The 17,203-nt window shown below is 39.9% G+C and overlaps 1 protein-coding gene across 1 annotated transcript; it reads left to right on the forward strand.

Annotated features, from left to right (window-relative positions):
- Window positions 1-636: 636 nt before the first annotated feature.
- TTC5 (tetratricopeptide repeat domain 5) lies at window positions 637-16,949 on the forward strand. The gene is made up of 10 exons (XM_055537218.1): window positions 637-793; window positions 3,933-4,065; window positions 4,971-5,182; window positions 5,541-5,691; window positions 6,926-7,017; window positions 9,083-9,139; window positions 9,727-9,873; window positions 10,035-10,249; window positions 13,456-13,600; window positions 16,341-16,949. The coding sequence occupies exons 1-10, from the start codon at window positions 710-712 to the stop codon at window positions 16,458-16,460; spliced, it is 1,356 nt and encodes a 451-aa protein (XP_055393193.1). The 5' UTR covers window positions 637-709; the 3' UTR covers window positions 16,461-16,949.
- The last annotated feature ends 254 nt before the right edge of the window (window positions 16,950-17,203 follow it).

Consider the following 17,203-nt stretch of genomic DNA (forward strand, 5'->3'; position numbering starts at 1 on the left):
GGATCCAGCGTGCACATACACACACACACACACACACACACTCTACCCAGGGATCCAGCGTGTGCATACACAGACACACATCCACACTACCCAGGGATCCAGCGCGTGTACACACACACACACACACACACACTACCCAGGGATCCAGCGTGCCCGCACATAACACACACACACTATTAGTGTATTAGTGATGGCTTTCTTAATACCATTCCAAGTGTAGTCGATTTATTAGGATAGTGTTTTAAAAATTATAAAATTCCTCCTATATAGAAAATCACTGTAAAGTTTGGAAGACATTCAGGCAAGTTACCTTACCACTGTACTACATTTCCTTCAAAATTTTAAGCTTATAACACAGGCACCCACTTTCTTAGTCTGTTTTTTTCCTGGGGTATTGTAATTTTGGTATAAACAAATAGGAATATATGAAACAACAATACGCAGGTACTTAATCTGAGAACATTTTGTTTGCAGGACTTGGAAAAGACAAATTTATGAATTTGAAAGTGATTGCAGACCATTTCCTCTGGGCTATAGGCATTGCAGGTGGATTCTTTACCGTCTGAGCGCCACCAGGGAAATCCACTTAGCATAGTTAAGTTTGGAGCGGCGCGCTTCCTAGAAAACCAGCTCTTTCACTCGGGTGCCGTAAGCCTCCAGAGCTCTAGATGCCGCTGTGGCTCTATCGTGGGGACGGGTATGCGTCTCTATGGTTTTAAGTTGGGGGCGGAGAAGCTGGGAAATGATGGCTGTTGAAGAGGAAGAAGTCAAGGAGGTCTTGCAGAAATTGCAGGTGGGGGTCATAGATTAAAATACATATCTGCTTTTGTTACTTGGGAAGAAGTAGAGAGCCCAGTTTATGCACTGCCTGCGAATTTCTTGACACATACCCGACGCTACTTGTGTCCCCGTGGTTACTATAACAACTCCCGAAGGTGCAGCCGCAACGGGCTAGAGGAGCCCCCCGGGGCCAAGCGACAGGCGCAGCCAGTTTGTTGGGATCCCGTGGTGCTGACCCGACTGCAGTTAATTTCAGTCCTGTAGGGAAGACGATTTATTGCTCCTAACTTTATTCCTGTACATTGTTGGGAGGTTGTATTCCCCCCTCCCCCGTTCACCCATAACAAATAGTATACACGTGTGTTTGGCAGATCTGCAGGCGCTATTACCTATTGCTTGTAGTTTTGATAAGACCATTTCTTCAGTACTTTCATGCTTTCAAATTGGCAACAATCACAGTAATGGCTTGCACCGTGTGAATTCTGGTTACTCTCCTTAGAATTTAACAGTTTTGATTTTTTTATGTACTCCACAATTCCAGTTTGGGGTCTAATGCAGAAGGCTCCAGACTGCACTCAGTTCACAATTGACTGTGGTAACTGGGACAGTCTTGTACTTGGTAGATAGGAGCTAATTAATTGCTTGACTCTTTTCTTTTAATAATCCAAGATTTTTCTTAAATCTCAGAAACTGAGTTTTTTGTATTCTAAGGCAGCCTGAAATGTAAATGTTGGACTTATGACAGGTTTGTAACTTTCTTAAAGGCTTCTACAGCAAAAGTTTAAACATTGATGAGATTTGTTTCTTTAGTAGATTAGACTAATAACACTTTTTAGAGTGTGAGCTTTACCTCACATCCGGTTGACTTGGATGTAGTTCTTTTCCCTAGTGTGACTGTCTGAAATCCGAGATTCTCAAATCTAGCACTGTATTACAAACATTGTGTATGTATGTTTGTATATGTATAGAAAAAACCTGAAAAGGTAAACTAAGCCATGGTTATCTCTGGGGTTATTGGGATGGTCATGAGGAATTTTTTACTCTGCTTATTTTATTTGAATTTTAACAACATATATATATTGATTTTTGCCAGGACAAAAGTTACTAAAAATGTTCACTGTAGCAAAACAAACCAACAAAGCCAAACAATTTCTTGTATGTTTTCTATTACAAATAGAAGCAAACAATAAGACCTTCTCTGCTGCTAAGTCGCTTCAGTCGTGTCCGACTCTGTGCGACCCCATAGACAGCAGCCCACCAGGCTCCTCCGTCCATGGGATTTTCCAGGCAAGAGTGCTGGAGTGGGGGTACCACTGCCTTCTCCAAGACCTTCTCTGTAATTCTTAATATGTAGCTATTGCTGACTGCATGATGAAAGGAAATGGGTTGTAATATTTGCTGAGATCTGTCTTTTCCTGCTCTTATTTGTGGTAGATGCCCTAAGCAGCGAGGTAGAGGATACCGGGGTATCTTGGGGGTGGGTGGGGAAGGCGCAAGGATGAAATGGGAGAATGGAGTAGAGAGAGGAAAAGGATGGTGATGTTGCTATTCATGGGAATGGTGGTAAACTTTATTTCATTGTTATAGACATTTTAGGTTAGAAGGAATATATTAAGGATTTTTCTCAAAGTGTATTTTACAGGTCATTTTTATTAAAGTCATGCAGGGTGCTTGTTAAAATGCAGAATTTTGAGTTCTGCTAAAACCACTAACATCAGAATCTCTGTAGGCTGGGTCCTGGAAATAATACAATAAAACTTGAAAAGCACTGTTACAGAAGGAGATAATCTAATTTCATCATTCTGGGTAGAATTTTAATTTCAAATAAGTACTGTGAAGAAAAGTAGGAGTGTGATTTAACAGTAGGGTGGAGGAGGAAGGAGTTACTTTAGTTTGGTAGTGAGGGAAAGCCTCTCTGAGAAATTGGTGTTTGAACTGAGACCTAAATAATGAAGAGGAATGAGCCGCGCAAAGGTCTGGAGAAAGAATGTCCAGGCAGAGGGAACAGCATGTGTGTAGGCAGGATTGAGAGTGGATTTGAGGACCTGGATGAAAGCCAGTGTGGCTTGAATAGTGTAGGAGAGTGATAAGAAGTGAAGTTTGTGGCAGGATGAATGGTGGAAGGTCAGATCTCACAGTCTTCTAGGTCATAATAAGGACCTGGATTTCATTCTGTCTGCAGTGGGAAACTATCTGAGTGTCTGTGACATGACCTACATTTCTGTAAGGCCACTCCAGCTGTAGTGAGGAGAATGGGAAAGAGTAGAAGCAGAACGACCCGTTAAGAAGCTGTTGGAATAGTTCAGGCAAGTAATGATGCTGATTTAGTTGAGGGTACTCATAGTGACATGGAGACTGGTGGATGGATTTGGGGTGTGAGGCAGAGGTAGTTGGTAAGACTTGGTGGGATTGGATTATACCTTTCTACTGCTGTTTTGTTTTAGGAAAGAATAGATAATGGAAAAGCTTTGATTGATGTCCCAGGAAGACTCAAATAGAGATATTTAAAGAGGAAGGAGAACATTTACTTGGAAAGAATGCAAGCAAGCCAAAGGATGACTTGACAAAAACTAAACAAACAAAACCCACAAATATCTAAAGAAACAAAACTGCAAAAATACAAAATTGATCAAGCTTAAATTGGCCTGTTTGTCATAGAGAATGGCTCTCCCATGTTTGTCATACTCACAAATGTCACATATTTTCAGATATCGGCATAGGGAAAATCAGAAGTAAGGGATTTTTATTGTTAGGAAGTCCAGTTTTAAGGGTAAATTTCAAAATTTTATACTTTAGGGACCAGTACTAGATAGGATGATCTTATTAACTTTGTTTTATCTCAAGGTGCAAAGCATTTCCTCTCTCCTGACTAAGGTATATAAAGTGCTTAATCATATTGGAAGCTCTGCTGGGTCTAAGAGGAGAGACTGTCAATCATGGTACAGGTTGACTTGGGACAGTGTGAGAGTGGGCTGAACAACTTTCCTTCCCTATCTGCAGCCTGCCTCTTGTGTCATTCCTGGGTGAGGTAGAGGATCAGCATTTCTAGGCCAAAAGTTGGTATGGCTAGCCAATCTCAAAGTTTACTTGTCTGGTATCCTCTCCACTTAATGGAGACCATTCTTATGATGGTCTCATTCTTACATTCCTAGGAACTGGTGGATCAGCTGTATTCATTTCGAGAGTGCTATTTCGAGACACATAGTGTTGAGGATGCTGGGAGGAAGCAACAAGATGTGCGGGAAGAGATGGAGAAGACCCTGCATCAGATGGAAGAAGTAGTGGGTATGAGTCCCAAAAGAACACACAACCTGCTGTTCCTTATTGAAATGTGATGGAGCTTTGCTCTCTCTGTAGACTATTTGGTATCCTGTTTGTGGTTGCTACAAGTTAGTACAACAGAACATTTCTTCTAAGGGTGCCTGTGTAGGATGGCAGCCTTTCTGTTCCCTAAACTCCATTTCCAAATGCTGTGAAATGAAAAAGACCATACTTAATGCTTGATTACTGTTGCAGTAATCTTCTTAACTGACCTGTCTGCCTCTTCATTTCTTTTACTTTCAAATCTACTTAAATAATGACCATGGCCATAATCTTTCTAAATAATTGCTTCATGAATTTAATCTCATCTCTTGTCTGCCTCTTTGCTCAAGTATCGTCAAAGATTCCTACTCTTGACTGGTTGAGGTCTAAACCAGTCCTTTGTTATTCAAGTCTTCATTGTCTGACTTTTTCCCGCCTACCCTTATCTCTGACTACCTACTTACGGAGGAGCCTTTTGTTTCATTCAGGTTAAACCATCCATCCTCCCATGAACATGCCACATGTATTTCTCCTTTCTGCTTCTTTGTCTTTGTTTACATCATTTTTCTTCCTGGAGTGTCTTGTCTTTTCTCCTTTTCGCTTTGTAAAGTCCATTCATTGGGTGTATGTCGTATGCTGTTTTTCATTGTGTTTTAATTTTCCATGGATAGACATTGTCCTCTCCACTAGATTGTAAGCCCCTCAAAGGTAGGGATAATGCTTTCTTTGTTACCTTGTTTTCTAACATAATAGTCTGCATGTGGTAGGTTTTCAATAAATTGTTTGTTATTTGATTGCTAGAACTTGCATAGGGTGATTCCTTGAAAGTACCCTGGTCTCACCTGTAAAACTGTCTGGGTTTCCTTTATCTTTTCCCCTCCTCCTAGGTTCTGTCCAGGGCAATGCACAGGTTCTGATGCTGACTGGGAAAGCACTGAATGTGACTCCTGACTATAGCCCCAAGGCTGAGGAGCTTCTGTCTAAGGCTGTGAAGCTGGAGCCCAAGCTGGTAGAAGCCTGGAACCAGCTGGGTGAGGTGTACTGGAAGAAAGGGGACGTTGCAGCTGCCCACACCTGCTTCTCAGGAGCCCTCACCCATGTGAGCTGCCCACTGTGCCCTCAGAAAACACAGATGGGGAGGATGGGATTTCTCTGGTTTTGTGAGTTTCCCTAGGCCATGAATACCAGAGTAGAACTGCATGGGAACTAGGAGAACAGAATCAGAAGAGGGGAGAAAGGATAGGGGAGCAGACTTGGATGAGGAAGAAGATGATGGGACCAGGTTCAGAGGTAGATGAGAAGTGAAGAAAAATAACCAAGTTGATCCTTGTAGATGGGAGTCTTAGGTACAGATGGCAATAAGAATTAAGATGAAAAATTAGAAGCCTGAAATAAAATAGATCTGCAAAGGAGAAATAGAACCATGCAGGTTAAGTATATGGCTTCTCCATTTGCAGTGCAAGAACAAAGTCTCCCTTCAAAACCTGTCAATGGTGCTTCGCCAGCTGCGGACTGACTCCGGAGATGAACATTCTCGCCATGTCATGGACAGTGTCCGACAGGCTAAGTTGGCTGTGCAGATGGACATCCTTGATGGCCGCTCCTGGTGTGAGTGCTTTCAAAAGATCTCCAGCAGGTTTCTAGAGCAGTGGTTCTCAACCGTGGCTGCGCACCAGGATCATCTGGAGCCCATCTGTTGAGTCTGACTCTTAAGTGTGAAGCCAGGGCATCTTTGCTTTGAAGGAGCCCAAAAGGTATTTTGATGAACCACTATTCTAGTACCTCTTGGACCTTTTCATTGAAGAGAGGAGGCTTATGTTTCCCTAAGCAAAGCGGGGCTTTTGTGCAGTCTCCTGTTTTTCCTTTGGGTTCATGTTTGCCTCTTTATCCCAGAGGAATTTTGGGTATACCCCAAGTATAGTGTCATCACTGGTTTGTTTCAGATGTGGGGCCTTTCATACAGACTTTTGAGGGTGACCAAAATGGTTATACGTAGCACTTGGGCTCTGAGATGATCCATCACTGTGTTTCTCAGTTTTTTCTCTGCCCTTCCACCCCCACTTAGGAGGCACAGGATGGCTAGAGTTGATTGGAGTTGGATATTTCCCTTCTTCCATATGGGAGGCTGGAGCTAGCTGGCGTTGGTTATTTCCCTTCCTTAGGTCAGTTACCTTCTGATAATACCTTAGCAGGTTAGGCTCTGGTTAACTAGTTTCTCCTGGGGGTACTTGTTAAGAATAGAGTGTTCAGGAGTTCCCTGGTGGCCTAGTGGTTAGGATCCCAGGTTTTTACTGCTGTAGCCCAGGTTCAGTCCCTAGTTGGGGAACTGAGATCCCTCAAGCCATGTAGTGTGGCCAAAAAAACCCACGCAAACAACAAAAACACGAATGGCATGCTTTGGCATATTTCAAAAAGTTTCTTTGTCCCCTCCGTCTGCTAGAAGTACAAGGGTATTCTTCTATATTTGCTATGGGAATCTGGTTGAGTTCTTGGAGGTAAATCTTACAATATTGTTGGGGGTCCCTTATGACTGGTACCCCTGGAGTTTTTAACTCCCAGGTTTGTCCACAGTGAGGCTCCAGAATTCATCAATTTCAGTTGAGGTTTTCCTACCCCAGCACTGTTGCTGTGGTAGTTCCTGAGTTTCTGCTAAGTGATAACTCCCTGTATTCAGCTCTGTCTGTCTCATTTTGGAGCAGTGGTTTACCCCTATTGTCACCTTTATTATGCATCCAAGAGGAGTTGTGGACCTTTTAGTCTGTTCAGCTTTTCACTTGTTAGGATAGAGTGGTGACTTTAAGCTCCTTACATGCATAACCAGAAACCTGTGTTTCTCTTTCAGATATTCTGGGGAATGCCTACCTTTCTCTTTACTTCAATACTGGCCAGAACCCTAAGATCTCCCAGCAAGCCCTCAGTGCTTATGCCCAAGCAGTAAGTATTTATGGTCACCCAGGCTGGATATGTAGAGGCAGCAACAGAAGCAAAAATGTTGTTCGGTCTTCTTTGTGGCGTTTTAGCGAGCAGCATGGGGAGTGTTTGCTGGCATCTGATGGGTGTGGTTTTGTGAAGCCAGTCCTGCAGAGGTGAGGTATTTCTTCCTATAACTTGAGTATTAGCCATCTCTTGCAGTGTGTGCCTTAGTGCGAGGTAGCTGTTTGAGCTGTCTAGAGTTTTTACGTAGGCATGTGCAACCAAATCACAGAGCCCATCCCAATATGTTCATCTTTTTGAATGGGGAAAAAAGTATATGTGAAAAATAATGTTTATTAATATATATATATACACACACACACACAGTAAAAAAAATTAAAACTCTGCTACTTAAGTATAAATTAAGCAGTATCCCCAGGTTAACCATTAAATAGTATGAATCTGGATTTCCCACAGGCTAAAATAGAAAATAGCATGTAGTCCATTCTACATGATATCCTAGGGATTAATTCACTGGAGCTTATGCTTTGCCTTAGGTTTTCAGGCTGTTTATATTAATATCCACTTGTAGGGCGGTTTCCTTCAGGCTTTGAGTGCATGACTGCTCATTGTTAACAAAGTTTACATTGGCCTCCTGGGTACTTTTTATTTAGACTTCGTATTCACCTGCTTTTATTTTCTCTTGACATAGAGACTCACTTTTTAACTTATTTATTTGGGTCTGAGTGGCAGAATAAGGAATATAGCTACCTTATATTCATGTTTGCAGTTTAGGGACTGTTCTTTTTTCTTTCTTTTTTTACCATCCCACAGAAACTTTATTTTTCACAAAACTGAATTCTGAAATATAGATAACCATTTTTAATAAGCACAGTCAAATTTTTAATCACAGAATGTCTCCAAGAATTATAGCTTTAAAATACACAACCAATTTTTGTATTTTAAGAATATCTTAACTCAAATAAGTTAGTTTCTTAAAAAGCACACTTCTCATACTATTTGTTTGGCTTTACCCTGGTGCACTCTGGTGCAGCCATACCCAGAAGCTGTGGGGACGGATGTGTATACCGTGCTCTTCTGTTGCTCTGTGCTGATGACTGCAGCTCACCTGGCAGGACTCGCACTCATGACAGGAACATGCAGTAATAAGATGGCTTTTTAAAAAATGGCAGAGACGACTTCCTCACACACTGTGCTTCTCACTGTAGCCTTAACAGTGGCATTTAACTCAGCCCAACCTGTGTGGTCAGCAGGTTTGGTTTTATTCAATCAGGGAACTTTGTAGGCAGAAGTATTTTGTTTTACTCTGATTTCTTAATCTGGTAACTGCTTACATTTTAAGGTATAATGTGATGTACTCTTTTAAAATTTTATATTTGGCTTCTGCTAAATAATTGCTTTTAACTCTTAATTTCTTCATCAGACCTGCATTTTTAAACATATTTGAACCAGTCATTTAAATAGTTTTAATTACTATTGTTTTGTGCTTTTGCAGTGTGCCAGGCAGTGAATAGAATTAAAAAAAATAAAGTAATCATAGCCACGAAGATAGCTGCAGATACATTTGTCTATACTGCTGCGTGGTTTCTGGCTATCTATTTAAATTAGCAAATCAGAATTTGGCTTTCTCTGTGTGTTTTAAGGGGGTTTAGATGTAGTAACGTGATTCCATTTGTGTCTGAAGCTGGACTCATGGGCAGAGGAAATGTGTTAAATCAGCATCATTTGTTTTCTAGATTTTCTTCATTTATATTAGCATCTCATTAATTAAAATTTTTTATCAGATATTAGTCACATATTACTTCTATCTTTATACTATTACGTGGGTAAATTATAATCTATTTTAAAGTTCCATGCACATACAAAGCCCTTACATCCTTGAGGTTTCAGGGACTGTGTAATAGGTTCCACACAAGCATTTACTGTATTATAGTGTGGGTATAGGAAACAATTTGACAAGCAGAAACTTAAATTTTTCCAAGGAGACAAGGTTTAGGACATGTTGTGTATGGCCGTCCTTAAGACTGAGACAAGAGCCACTGATGGTCTTCTTATTCCACTATAGGAGAAAGTTGACAGGACAGCTTCCAGCAATCCTGATCTTCATCTGAACAGGGCAACGGTAAAAATAAAAAGAAATTATCATTTATACTGGGGAGTGGTCATCTGAAAGTCAAATACATAAGCTATCTAGGTCTTAGCCTGTGAGGATAACAGTATTCGTAGGGACAAAGTTGCATACTAACTGCTAGAGGAAAGCTAAATTATTTCTGGGAAAAACTTGCTTAGTTCGACTAAAGTATCTGGAGGGAAAGGAAAGGGGGCTGAGTTGGTGGGAGGGTGAATAGAGGATGGGGGGCACAGTTTACAAGACTTTCCTAAAATGTTCATTGTAAAAATAAAGATAGAATCACCCAATATATGCAACTTAACTGTTTTAGAGTTTGGAAGTTAGCTTCTTTGAAATGATTTCACCTTTGAGGTTGTGATCACCTCGGCCAGGAAAAAAGGATATAAGGTATTACCAGCTCTTCATGCAGTTTATTTGTAGAACAGGAAAAAAACTGGGAATGTTTGTAGAGTAGGAAAACAATTGGGAACAGGAGAACAGTTTATTTCTCAAGATTCCTAGCCCACTGTGCTAGCCCACTTGTGCATAGTTTGTTTTAAACATACTTTAATTGGGAGGGTTTGTTACTTCTTGTGCAGTTACATAAATATGAGGAGAATTATGGTGAGGCCCTGCAGGGCTTCTCTCGGGCTGCAGCACTGGACCCTGCCTGGCCAGAGCCCTGGCAACGAGAGCAACAGCTCCTGGATTTCCTGACTAGATTAACCAGCCTCCTTGAGAGCAAGGTAAAGATGTCTGAAGACTGAATCCTACTTTTATACAGTCAATAAAATAGTAGGCCTCGGTAGTACTGACCCTACAGAAGTGGGTAGGTGGTGGGGAGGACTAGACTCTCAAGGAGAGTGATTAGTTTCCAGCTTCTTACCTGTTTCCTTTTCCTTTGCAGGGAAAGGTGAAGACCAAAAAGTTACAGAGCATGCTGGGAAACTTGCGCCCAGCCCACCTGGGCCCTTGTGGTGATGGGCGCTACCAGTCAGCCTCGGGGCAGAAGGTGACTCTGGAGCGCAAGCCCCTGAGTGCTCTGCAGCCCGGTGTAAATAGTGGAGCTGTGGTCCTGGGAAAGGTGGTGTTCAGCCTTACCACAGAGGAGAAAGTCCCCTTGTGAGTTTCTCTCGCCTTTTCTCTTTTTCATCCTTTTAAACTAGTTGCTCTCATTTCCTGGCCTTTCTCTGAAACTTGAAGATAATTGTTAGTGGTCAGAGATCAGTGAGTTCTCTTTCCCTTCTGTGACTGTCCCAAGAGACGTTGTATTGTCTAAGTAATGTCTGACAGTCTCTCTGTAGATTCTGTTACCACCCAGTTTTTCCCTGAGTTTGGTGTTCTGTCGACTCTTACATCTGAAGCTGAAATTTGACAGCTACATTTTTTTTTATAAGATAGGAAATCTTTTTATAAGATGGAAACCTTAAAATTCTCCTACCTCTTTGTGTTTTCATGATAATAGAAGTAGAAGGAGAAAGAATTCTAAATCCTGTTTGGACTTAGGTATGCCTAAGCAGTTCTGGAAGGTGAGCTTTGAGTTTGAATTTAAGGCCTGTTGGAGAGATTCTCTCAGATGTCATTCAACAAATATTCATTGAGCATCTGCTATATGTGTTGTAGGGAGTTAAAATATAACACACCCAAGTGAACGGTTCTTACAGTTGAGCAGAGGAAATGAGTTAAGAATATTCATTTAGAAAATTTTAACTTTTGAAAAATGAGGGTTCAGTCAGTGCCATCATTCCTTGGTCCTTTGCTCACTTCCCAATCCCTGATTGACTTGTTTCCTTTTTCTGTTTTCTGCTGAAACTTTTTTGTTTCTGGGATCACCAGTGTTTGATCCAGTAGCTTCTATTACATGGCTCCACAGCATTCTGACTTCTGTCACTATTGCCTTTCAAATTCCTCTGCTTCATTCAAACTAAAATACAGCTCCTACTGTATACCTGATTTTCCTCCATGGCATTTTCATGGTGTATGTGTTTGAAGAATTGAAGAACAGGAAGATAGTTGAGAAAAGTTTAGTTACCAGAGCAGACCTTAGAGTTAAGAGGAATGAGGAAGAAGTATAAACAAAGGTAGGTTTAGGGGCCCCGGAACAAATATTTTGCTACTCTTTGGTTTCTCTTTTTCTGCCTAATTTCTAAATGTTAAGTGCGAGGTAGACTCTGTTTTTGTTTCTTTCCTTTCTCTGCTGCTAAGTAACTTCAGTCGTGTCCGACTCTGTGCGACCCCATAGACGGCAGCCCACCAGGCTCCCCCGTCCCTGGGATTCTCCAGGCAAGAACACTGGAGTGGGTACAGGATGGCAAATAGATGCCACCTTTGATCACTTGGCAGTGGCTGCATGACTTACTGTTTAGAGGATTCTGAGGCTTTTTCACCAGGAGAGGATGCTGTGCTTGATTGCAATGTTTGCTGTGAGTTCGAGTGTGCCAAGTGAGCATGAGCACTGATTCCTCACGTCTCATCTGTAGGTCATCTCTTTTGATGATGTCATGTAAACCCAAGGCTTTGGCTGCCTCCTCTATGCTCACAGGTCTAGCTCCAGCCCAAGCCTCAATTCCAAGTTTTGGATTCCTATATTCAGCTGCCTCTGGGCTTTGATAAAATCTCTAACTTCTTATGTTCAAAATTACTTATGTCATCTTTCTCTGTCAATTTGCTTCACCTCCCTGAATTCTTTGTCAATCAATGGTATCACGTCTAGTCAGTCACTTAAGACTTCTAAGTTCTAGCTTCTCCATTCTCTTGCCTTGAAGCATTCGCCAAGATCAATAGATATACCTTTTAGTCCCTACTTCTCTGTGTCTACTAATTTAATTCAGCCCCAGCACTTCTCCAAACAGGTCTCCTTATTCCCTGTTTTTCTTCCAGTGTTCCACAGTGCGAAGAAATATGCCCCAGATACAGATTTGACCATTGCTGTTTCGTATTTAAAATCTCTTACTGGTATTGTGTAACTTTTGTGATGAAGTTTTAACTCCTTAGTTTAATACACAAAGCCCTTTATGATTTTTTTCCCTGTCTACTGTCTTCTGTCATTTTTCCTCTTGTACATTTTATTCCAACCTTAGGATTATTTTGTAGGTTTCAGAACAGCTATTTTCATGCCTCTGTGTCTTTACACACAATTATTGTACCTGAATAATCTTTTTGCTGCTTCTTGATATAGATTACATTTTTCCCCCCAACATTCTATTATAAAATTTTCAAACATACAGCAAAATTGAAAGAATTTTACAGTGAATATTTGTGTACTTATATTCTACTATTCATATTTTATTATACTTAGTTTATCACATATCACTCTATTCCCTTATTCATCTGTTGATCTCTTATTTTTGGTGCATTTCAAAGTAATTGCAGACATTAGTATGTATTCAGCATGCAGTCATTAACTAGAGTTCAGTATTTGTTTATAGTTTTCTTCTTTTTTATGTAAAATTTACATACAATGAAATGTGAACATCTTAGTGTACATTCCTAAGTTTTGACAAATGGATATTCTCATATAACCCAGATGCCTATAGAGAACAATACCACCACCTCAGGAAGTTTTCTCATATCCATTTCTTGTCAAGCCCTATTCCCTTCCCTGTAGAGGTTTTTTATTTCCACTGAGGATTAATTTTCCTGTTTTAACCCAAGTAGTTTTTCATTTCTTAAGATTCAGTTTGAGGGTCTCGTCTAAATGGAAGCCTTCCTGGCTTTCCATTGATTTAGACATTTCTCCTCTGGGCCCCCACAGCCCAACCTTTGGCTTCACTGAATTCAGCACAAGGAAAGAGCTATTCTGGAACCTTTTGCAGTTGTATTGTAAGTGATGATTTAATTGCCTGACATCCACTAGATTAATAAAGTCACTCATAGCTGGATTGATGTCTTACTGCTGAGCACAGTGGCTGATACCTGATAGGTATTCAGTGAAAGTTTGTGGAATTAAGTAAATTGACAGTGATGGTTAGAGAGTTTGATATTGTGATAGTTAAATTGGTAGAGCAGGAATACTGTTTTGCTGTAACATTTTGAGCTAATTCATTATTAATATTCGTTGAAGGCTTCAGTGTGCACATTTCCCAGGTTCTTGGGAAAGTGAGAGATTGATGAGTCTTACGGATGTTTTTTAAAGATACATATCTAAGACAAATGAGCCCTCAGGTGTACATAGTGAATGATGGTACCTGCCATAGGATTTCTAAGGAAGTAACAATGAAAGCATTTGTTTATTTTGCTGGTATTGTTAAAATCACTGTTTCTGCTTTTCTTTGCTGCTCACTTCTTTTTTTTTCCCCCGTCCCTCTTAACCCATCTTAACCTCGCAGTACATTTGGCCTGGTAGATTCAGATGGACCTTGCTATGCAGTTATGGTGTATAATATGGTGCAGAGCTGGGGAGTACTCATTGGGGACTCTGTAGCCATCCCTGAGCCTAACCTTCGTCTTCACCGAATTCAGCACAAGGGAAAGGTGAGTGATGGCTAGGATTCTGTCTCAGCTCATGGGCTCTCAAAGTGGGACCAAGTTTACCTCTTATAAAAAATATATATGTAAGGTAATGCATATATATGTGTGTATGTGTTGTATGATATCCTATATCTACACACACATATATAATTATTTTTTACTAAAAGCTAGATGATTATTATTTTTTTGGTTTTTCTTTATTAAAAACTGCTGGTAAACAAAGAGAATTTAAAAAATGGACTGAACAGAGCAAAGAAAAATACATATGATACCACATGAGGAATCTAAAAAAACTGAACTTGTGAAAACAGTAGATGGTGGAATTGGGGAGGTTTTGTGTAAGGATACAAACTTGCAACCAGTAGATAAATAAGTCCTGGAGACCTAATGCACAGCATAGTGATTATAGACAACAATATGGAATTATAAACTTCAGAGTTGCCAAGAGACTAGATCTTAATTGTTCCCACCATAAAAAAGAAATGGTAATTATGAGATGTGATAGAAGTGTTAGCTAATACAGTGGTGGTAATCACATTGCAATATATAAATATATCAAATTAACACATTGTATTGTATACCTTCAACTTATATAATGTTATATGCCAATTATTTCAATAAAAATAAAATTTTAAGAATAGACTGAAATATTCTCATTCACATGTTATTGCTGTTAACAGTTTGGTATGTAAACCTATAGTCTCTTCTTTTCATAAAAATATACCCACATTTGTATGTATATTTTAAATTATGAGTGGCATATTATATGCAGATGTTTGTGAACATTTCCTTTGGTTTTCCATATTCTACAACTTTGCTTTGAGTTAAGACAGAGGAGCTGATGATGAGGATAGTAAAAATTTACTGAACACTTAACTGACTCTAGACACTGTGTTTAGAGTTTTACTGCCTGCACTGGCTCATTTAATCCTCATAAAACTCTACAGGAGCAGGTGTTTAACCACTTTTTCAAACCATTTAGATCTAGGGTCAGCAAGTTATGACTGATTGACCAAATCTGGCTCATTGCCTGTTTCTATATGACTTGTGAGCCCAAAATGGTTTCTATATGTTTAAATAAAAACAATGGAAAGAATAATAATTTATGGTATGTGAAAATTACAGGAAATTAAAATTTCAGTGTTTGTAATTAAATTCTTTTAAAACAAAGTATGCTCATTTGTTTACTGTTATCTGTGGCTACTCTGGGGTTTTCCCAAGTGGCTCAGTGGTAAAAAACCTGCCTGCCAGTGCAGGAGATGGAGGAGTTTCAGTTTGATCCCTGAGTTTGGAAGATTCCCTTGAGGAGGGCATGTCAACCCACTCCAGTATTCTTGCCAGGGAAATCCCATGGACAGAGGAGCCTGGCAGGCTACAGTCCGTGGGGTCACAGAGTCAGACACGACTGGGCATGCATGTGGCTGCTTTTACACTATCGTGTCAGTGTTGAACGGCTTTGGGACAGAGACCATATGACCCACAAAGCCTAAAATATTTACTATTTGACTTTTTACAAAAAAATTTGCTGATCCCAGATCTAGATTATTTAGAGTTTTTTTTTTTATTCTAAAAGTACCGTAGTAAATATTTTTATCTGCCCATATCCATGATTATTACATAAGTTTAATTAATTGACTAAAGAAATAAAGTGAGTTTCTAAGGTAAAATCTTAGTTTCAAAGCTTATGCAGTCTATGACTTTTGATATATACTGCCAAACTAGTTTTTGGAAGGTTCTACCAGTTAATACCAACAGTGAATGTAGTTGTATTTCTTTGCAATTCTGTGTAGAAATCTTTGAACTGTTTGCTGATTTTTCATGAAAAGGATAGCATCAGTATTCTTTGGCTTTGGTTTCTTGGTTATTGGTGAGGTTGAAAATTATATTAATATGTTTATTGACTATAATCCTTTATAAATTTTTTTTGGGGGGGTCACTTACTCATGTTCCTGTTAGGATGTTTCAAAAAATTGCTTTATGAGGATCTCTTTACTTTGACTTAAAAAGAACCTCCTTTACATTCCGAGTGGAACAGTATATTTTGGATAAAGAATTTTTAGCAACGTGTTTTACAACTTAAAGTACATTTGAACTGATAAAATGAGCTGATATCTTCTGTTATTAGGAGAATGTTTAAAATCTACCTTTTGTTAATTCCTCCTTAGAAAAAAGGAGAAGTCAATCTATATTTGGCAGATTAATTTATAGCCTAACAAACACTTGATCTAAGAGTTCCTCAGACTTTCCATTGGCTCTGGATTGCCCACTGTGTGTATTTAGTTATAATTGTTGATAAACACTGGGGGAAGGGCAGATTTTGTAGAGCCAGTGGGACTCTTTTTGCTGGGCATTGCCAGGATCCTGTCCTTTTTGAAATAGAGAATGGCCCCCCTCTTTTTTTAAATTTTTATTGGAGTATAGTGGATTTACAATGTTGTGTTAGTTTTGGGTGTACAGCAAAGTGTTATCAGTTATATATGTACATACATCCACTTGTCCCTTTCTTGTAATAACAGTACTGGCAATCTACCTGCCCCAGATATTCCTTATGAAGATTGAAAACTTTGGGAAAATTGCATTCCCTATGTAAGCTCAGGTTTGTTTAATGTGAGATGGAGGTAAGGGGTGTATCTACTGAAGAAGGTAGAAAGGAGGGGAAGAAAGTCAATATGGTATATCCCTGTGCAGGAGTTTCTTCCATCCTAGGATCTGTAATTAGTTTCTGTATATTTGTCTTTTCCAGGACTATTCCTTTTCCAGTGTTCGTGTGGAGACACCCCTCCTGTTGGTGGTGAATGGGAAGCCTCAGGGCTCCAGCAGCCAGGCTGCTGCCACGGTGGCATCGAGGCCACAGTGTGAATGACCCTCCTTTGATTGCATGCTGAAGAGAGAGTGGAGGCAAGGAGATAAGCTCAAGGGCACTCGGCAGCTCCATCAGCCACTTCTAGTTACGCAACTGGAATTGGGGGGATGTTTTAGATGACAACTTTCCTTCCTCTGCCCTGTAAGACACTTGTGTCTTGTATTACGTTTCAGCTCTCTCTGGGGCTACACATGTTCGTGGAATATCTCTCCTGCCTCTTTGCTTGCTCTTCTATGTTTTGGCAAAGAGCGTGGAATTGGTAGAAGGGTTGGCACCTTGCCATGGGATAGAGTCCCCAAGGTTCCCCTTCTTGTCTCCTTCCTGAGCCTCATGTGTATATATCATTTCAGTATTTATTGCTAAGGGAGGGGGCTTAATTTTTTAATGACTTAGTTTTTAAGCAATTTTTATTTTATTTTTATTTTAAAATTTAGGTTCTTCCCCTTCTTTGGGGCTGGAACAGAATTAAATTTGTTTGGAAAAAAAAAATACCATGTAGTTTGGCTTGTTTCATTCTCTCCAGGCTTGAATTTTTGGTTTTAGGATCACTTCAATCCATTGGCGCGATACCCCTCCCCCACTTTTTTCTTTATTCAAAATAGTTTGTTTTTCTTTCAGTTAAAAGAAATCTGGCAATAGGCAGCTCGGGGCAGGAATGGCAGTGCCATGAAGTCACTGTGAACCAACTTTCTTCGTTTCCCTTTTCTGTCATCCTCAGGAGTGGTCCTTATGTCCAGCATGAC

Source organism: Bubalus kerabau, chromosome 10 (genome assembly GCF_029407905.1).
Source record: "Bubalus kerabau isolate K-KA32 ecotype Philippines breed swamp buffalo chromosome 10, PCC_UOA_SB_1v2, whole genome shotgun sequence".
Lineage (NCBI taxonomy): Eukaryota > Metazoa > Chordata > Mammalia > Artiodactyla > Bovidae > Bubalus > Bubalus kerabau.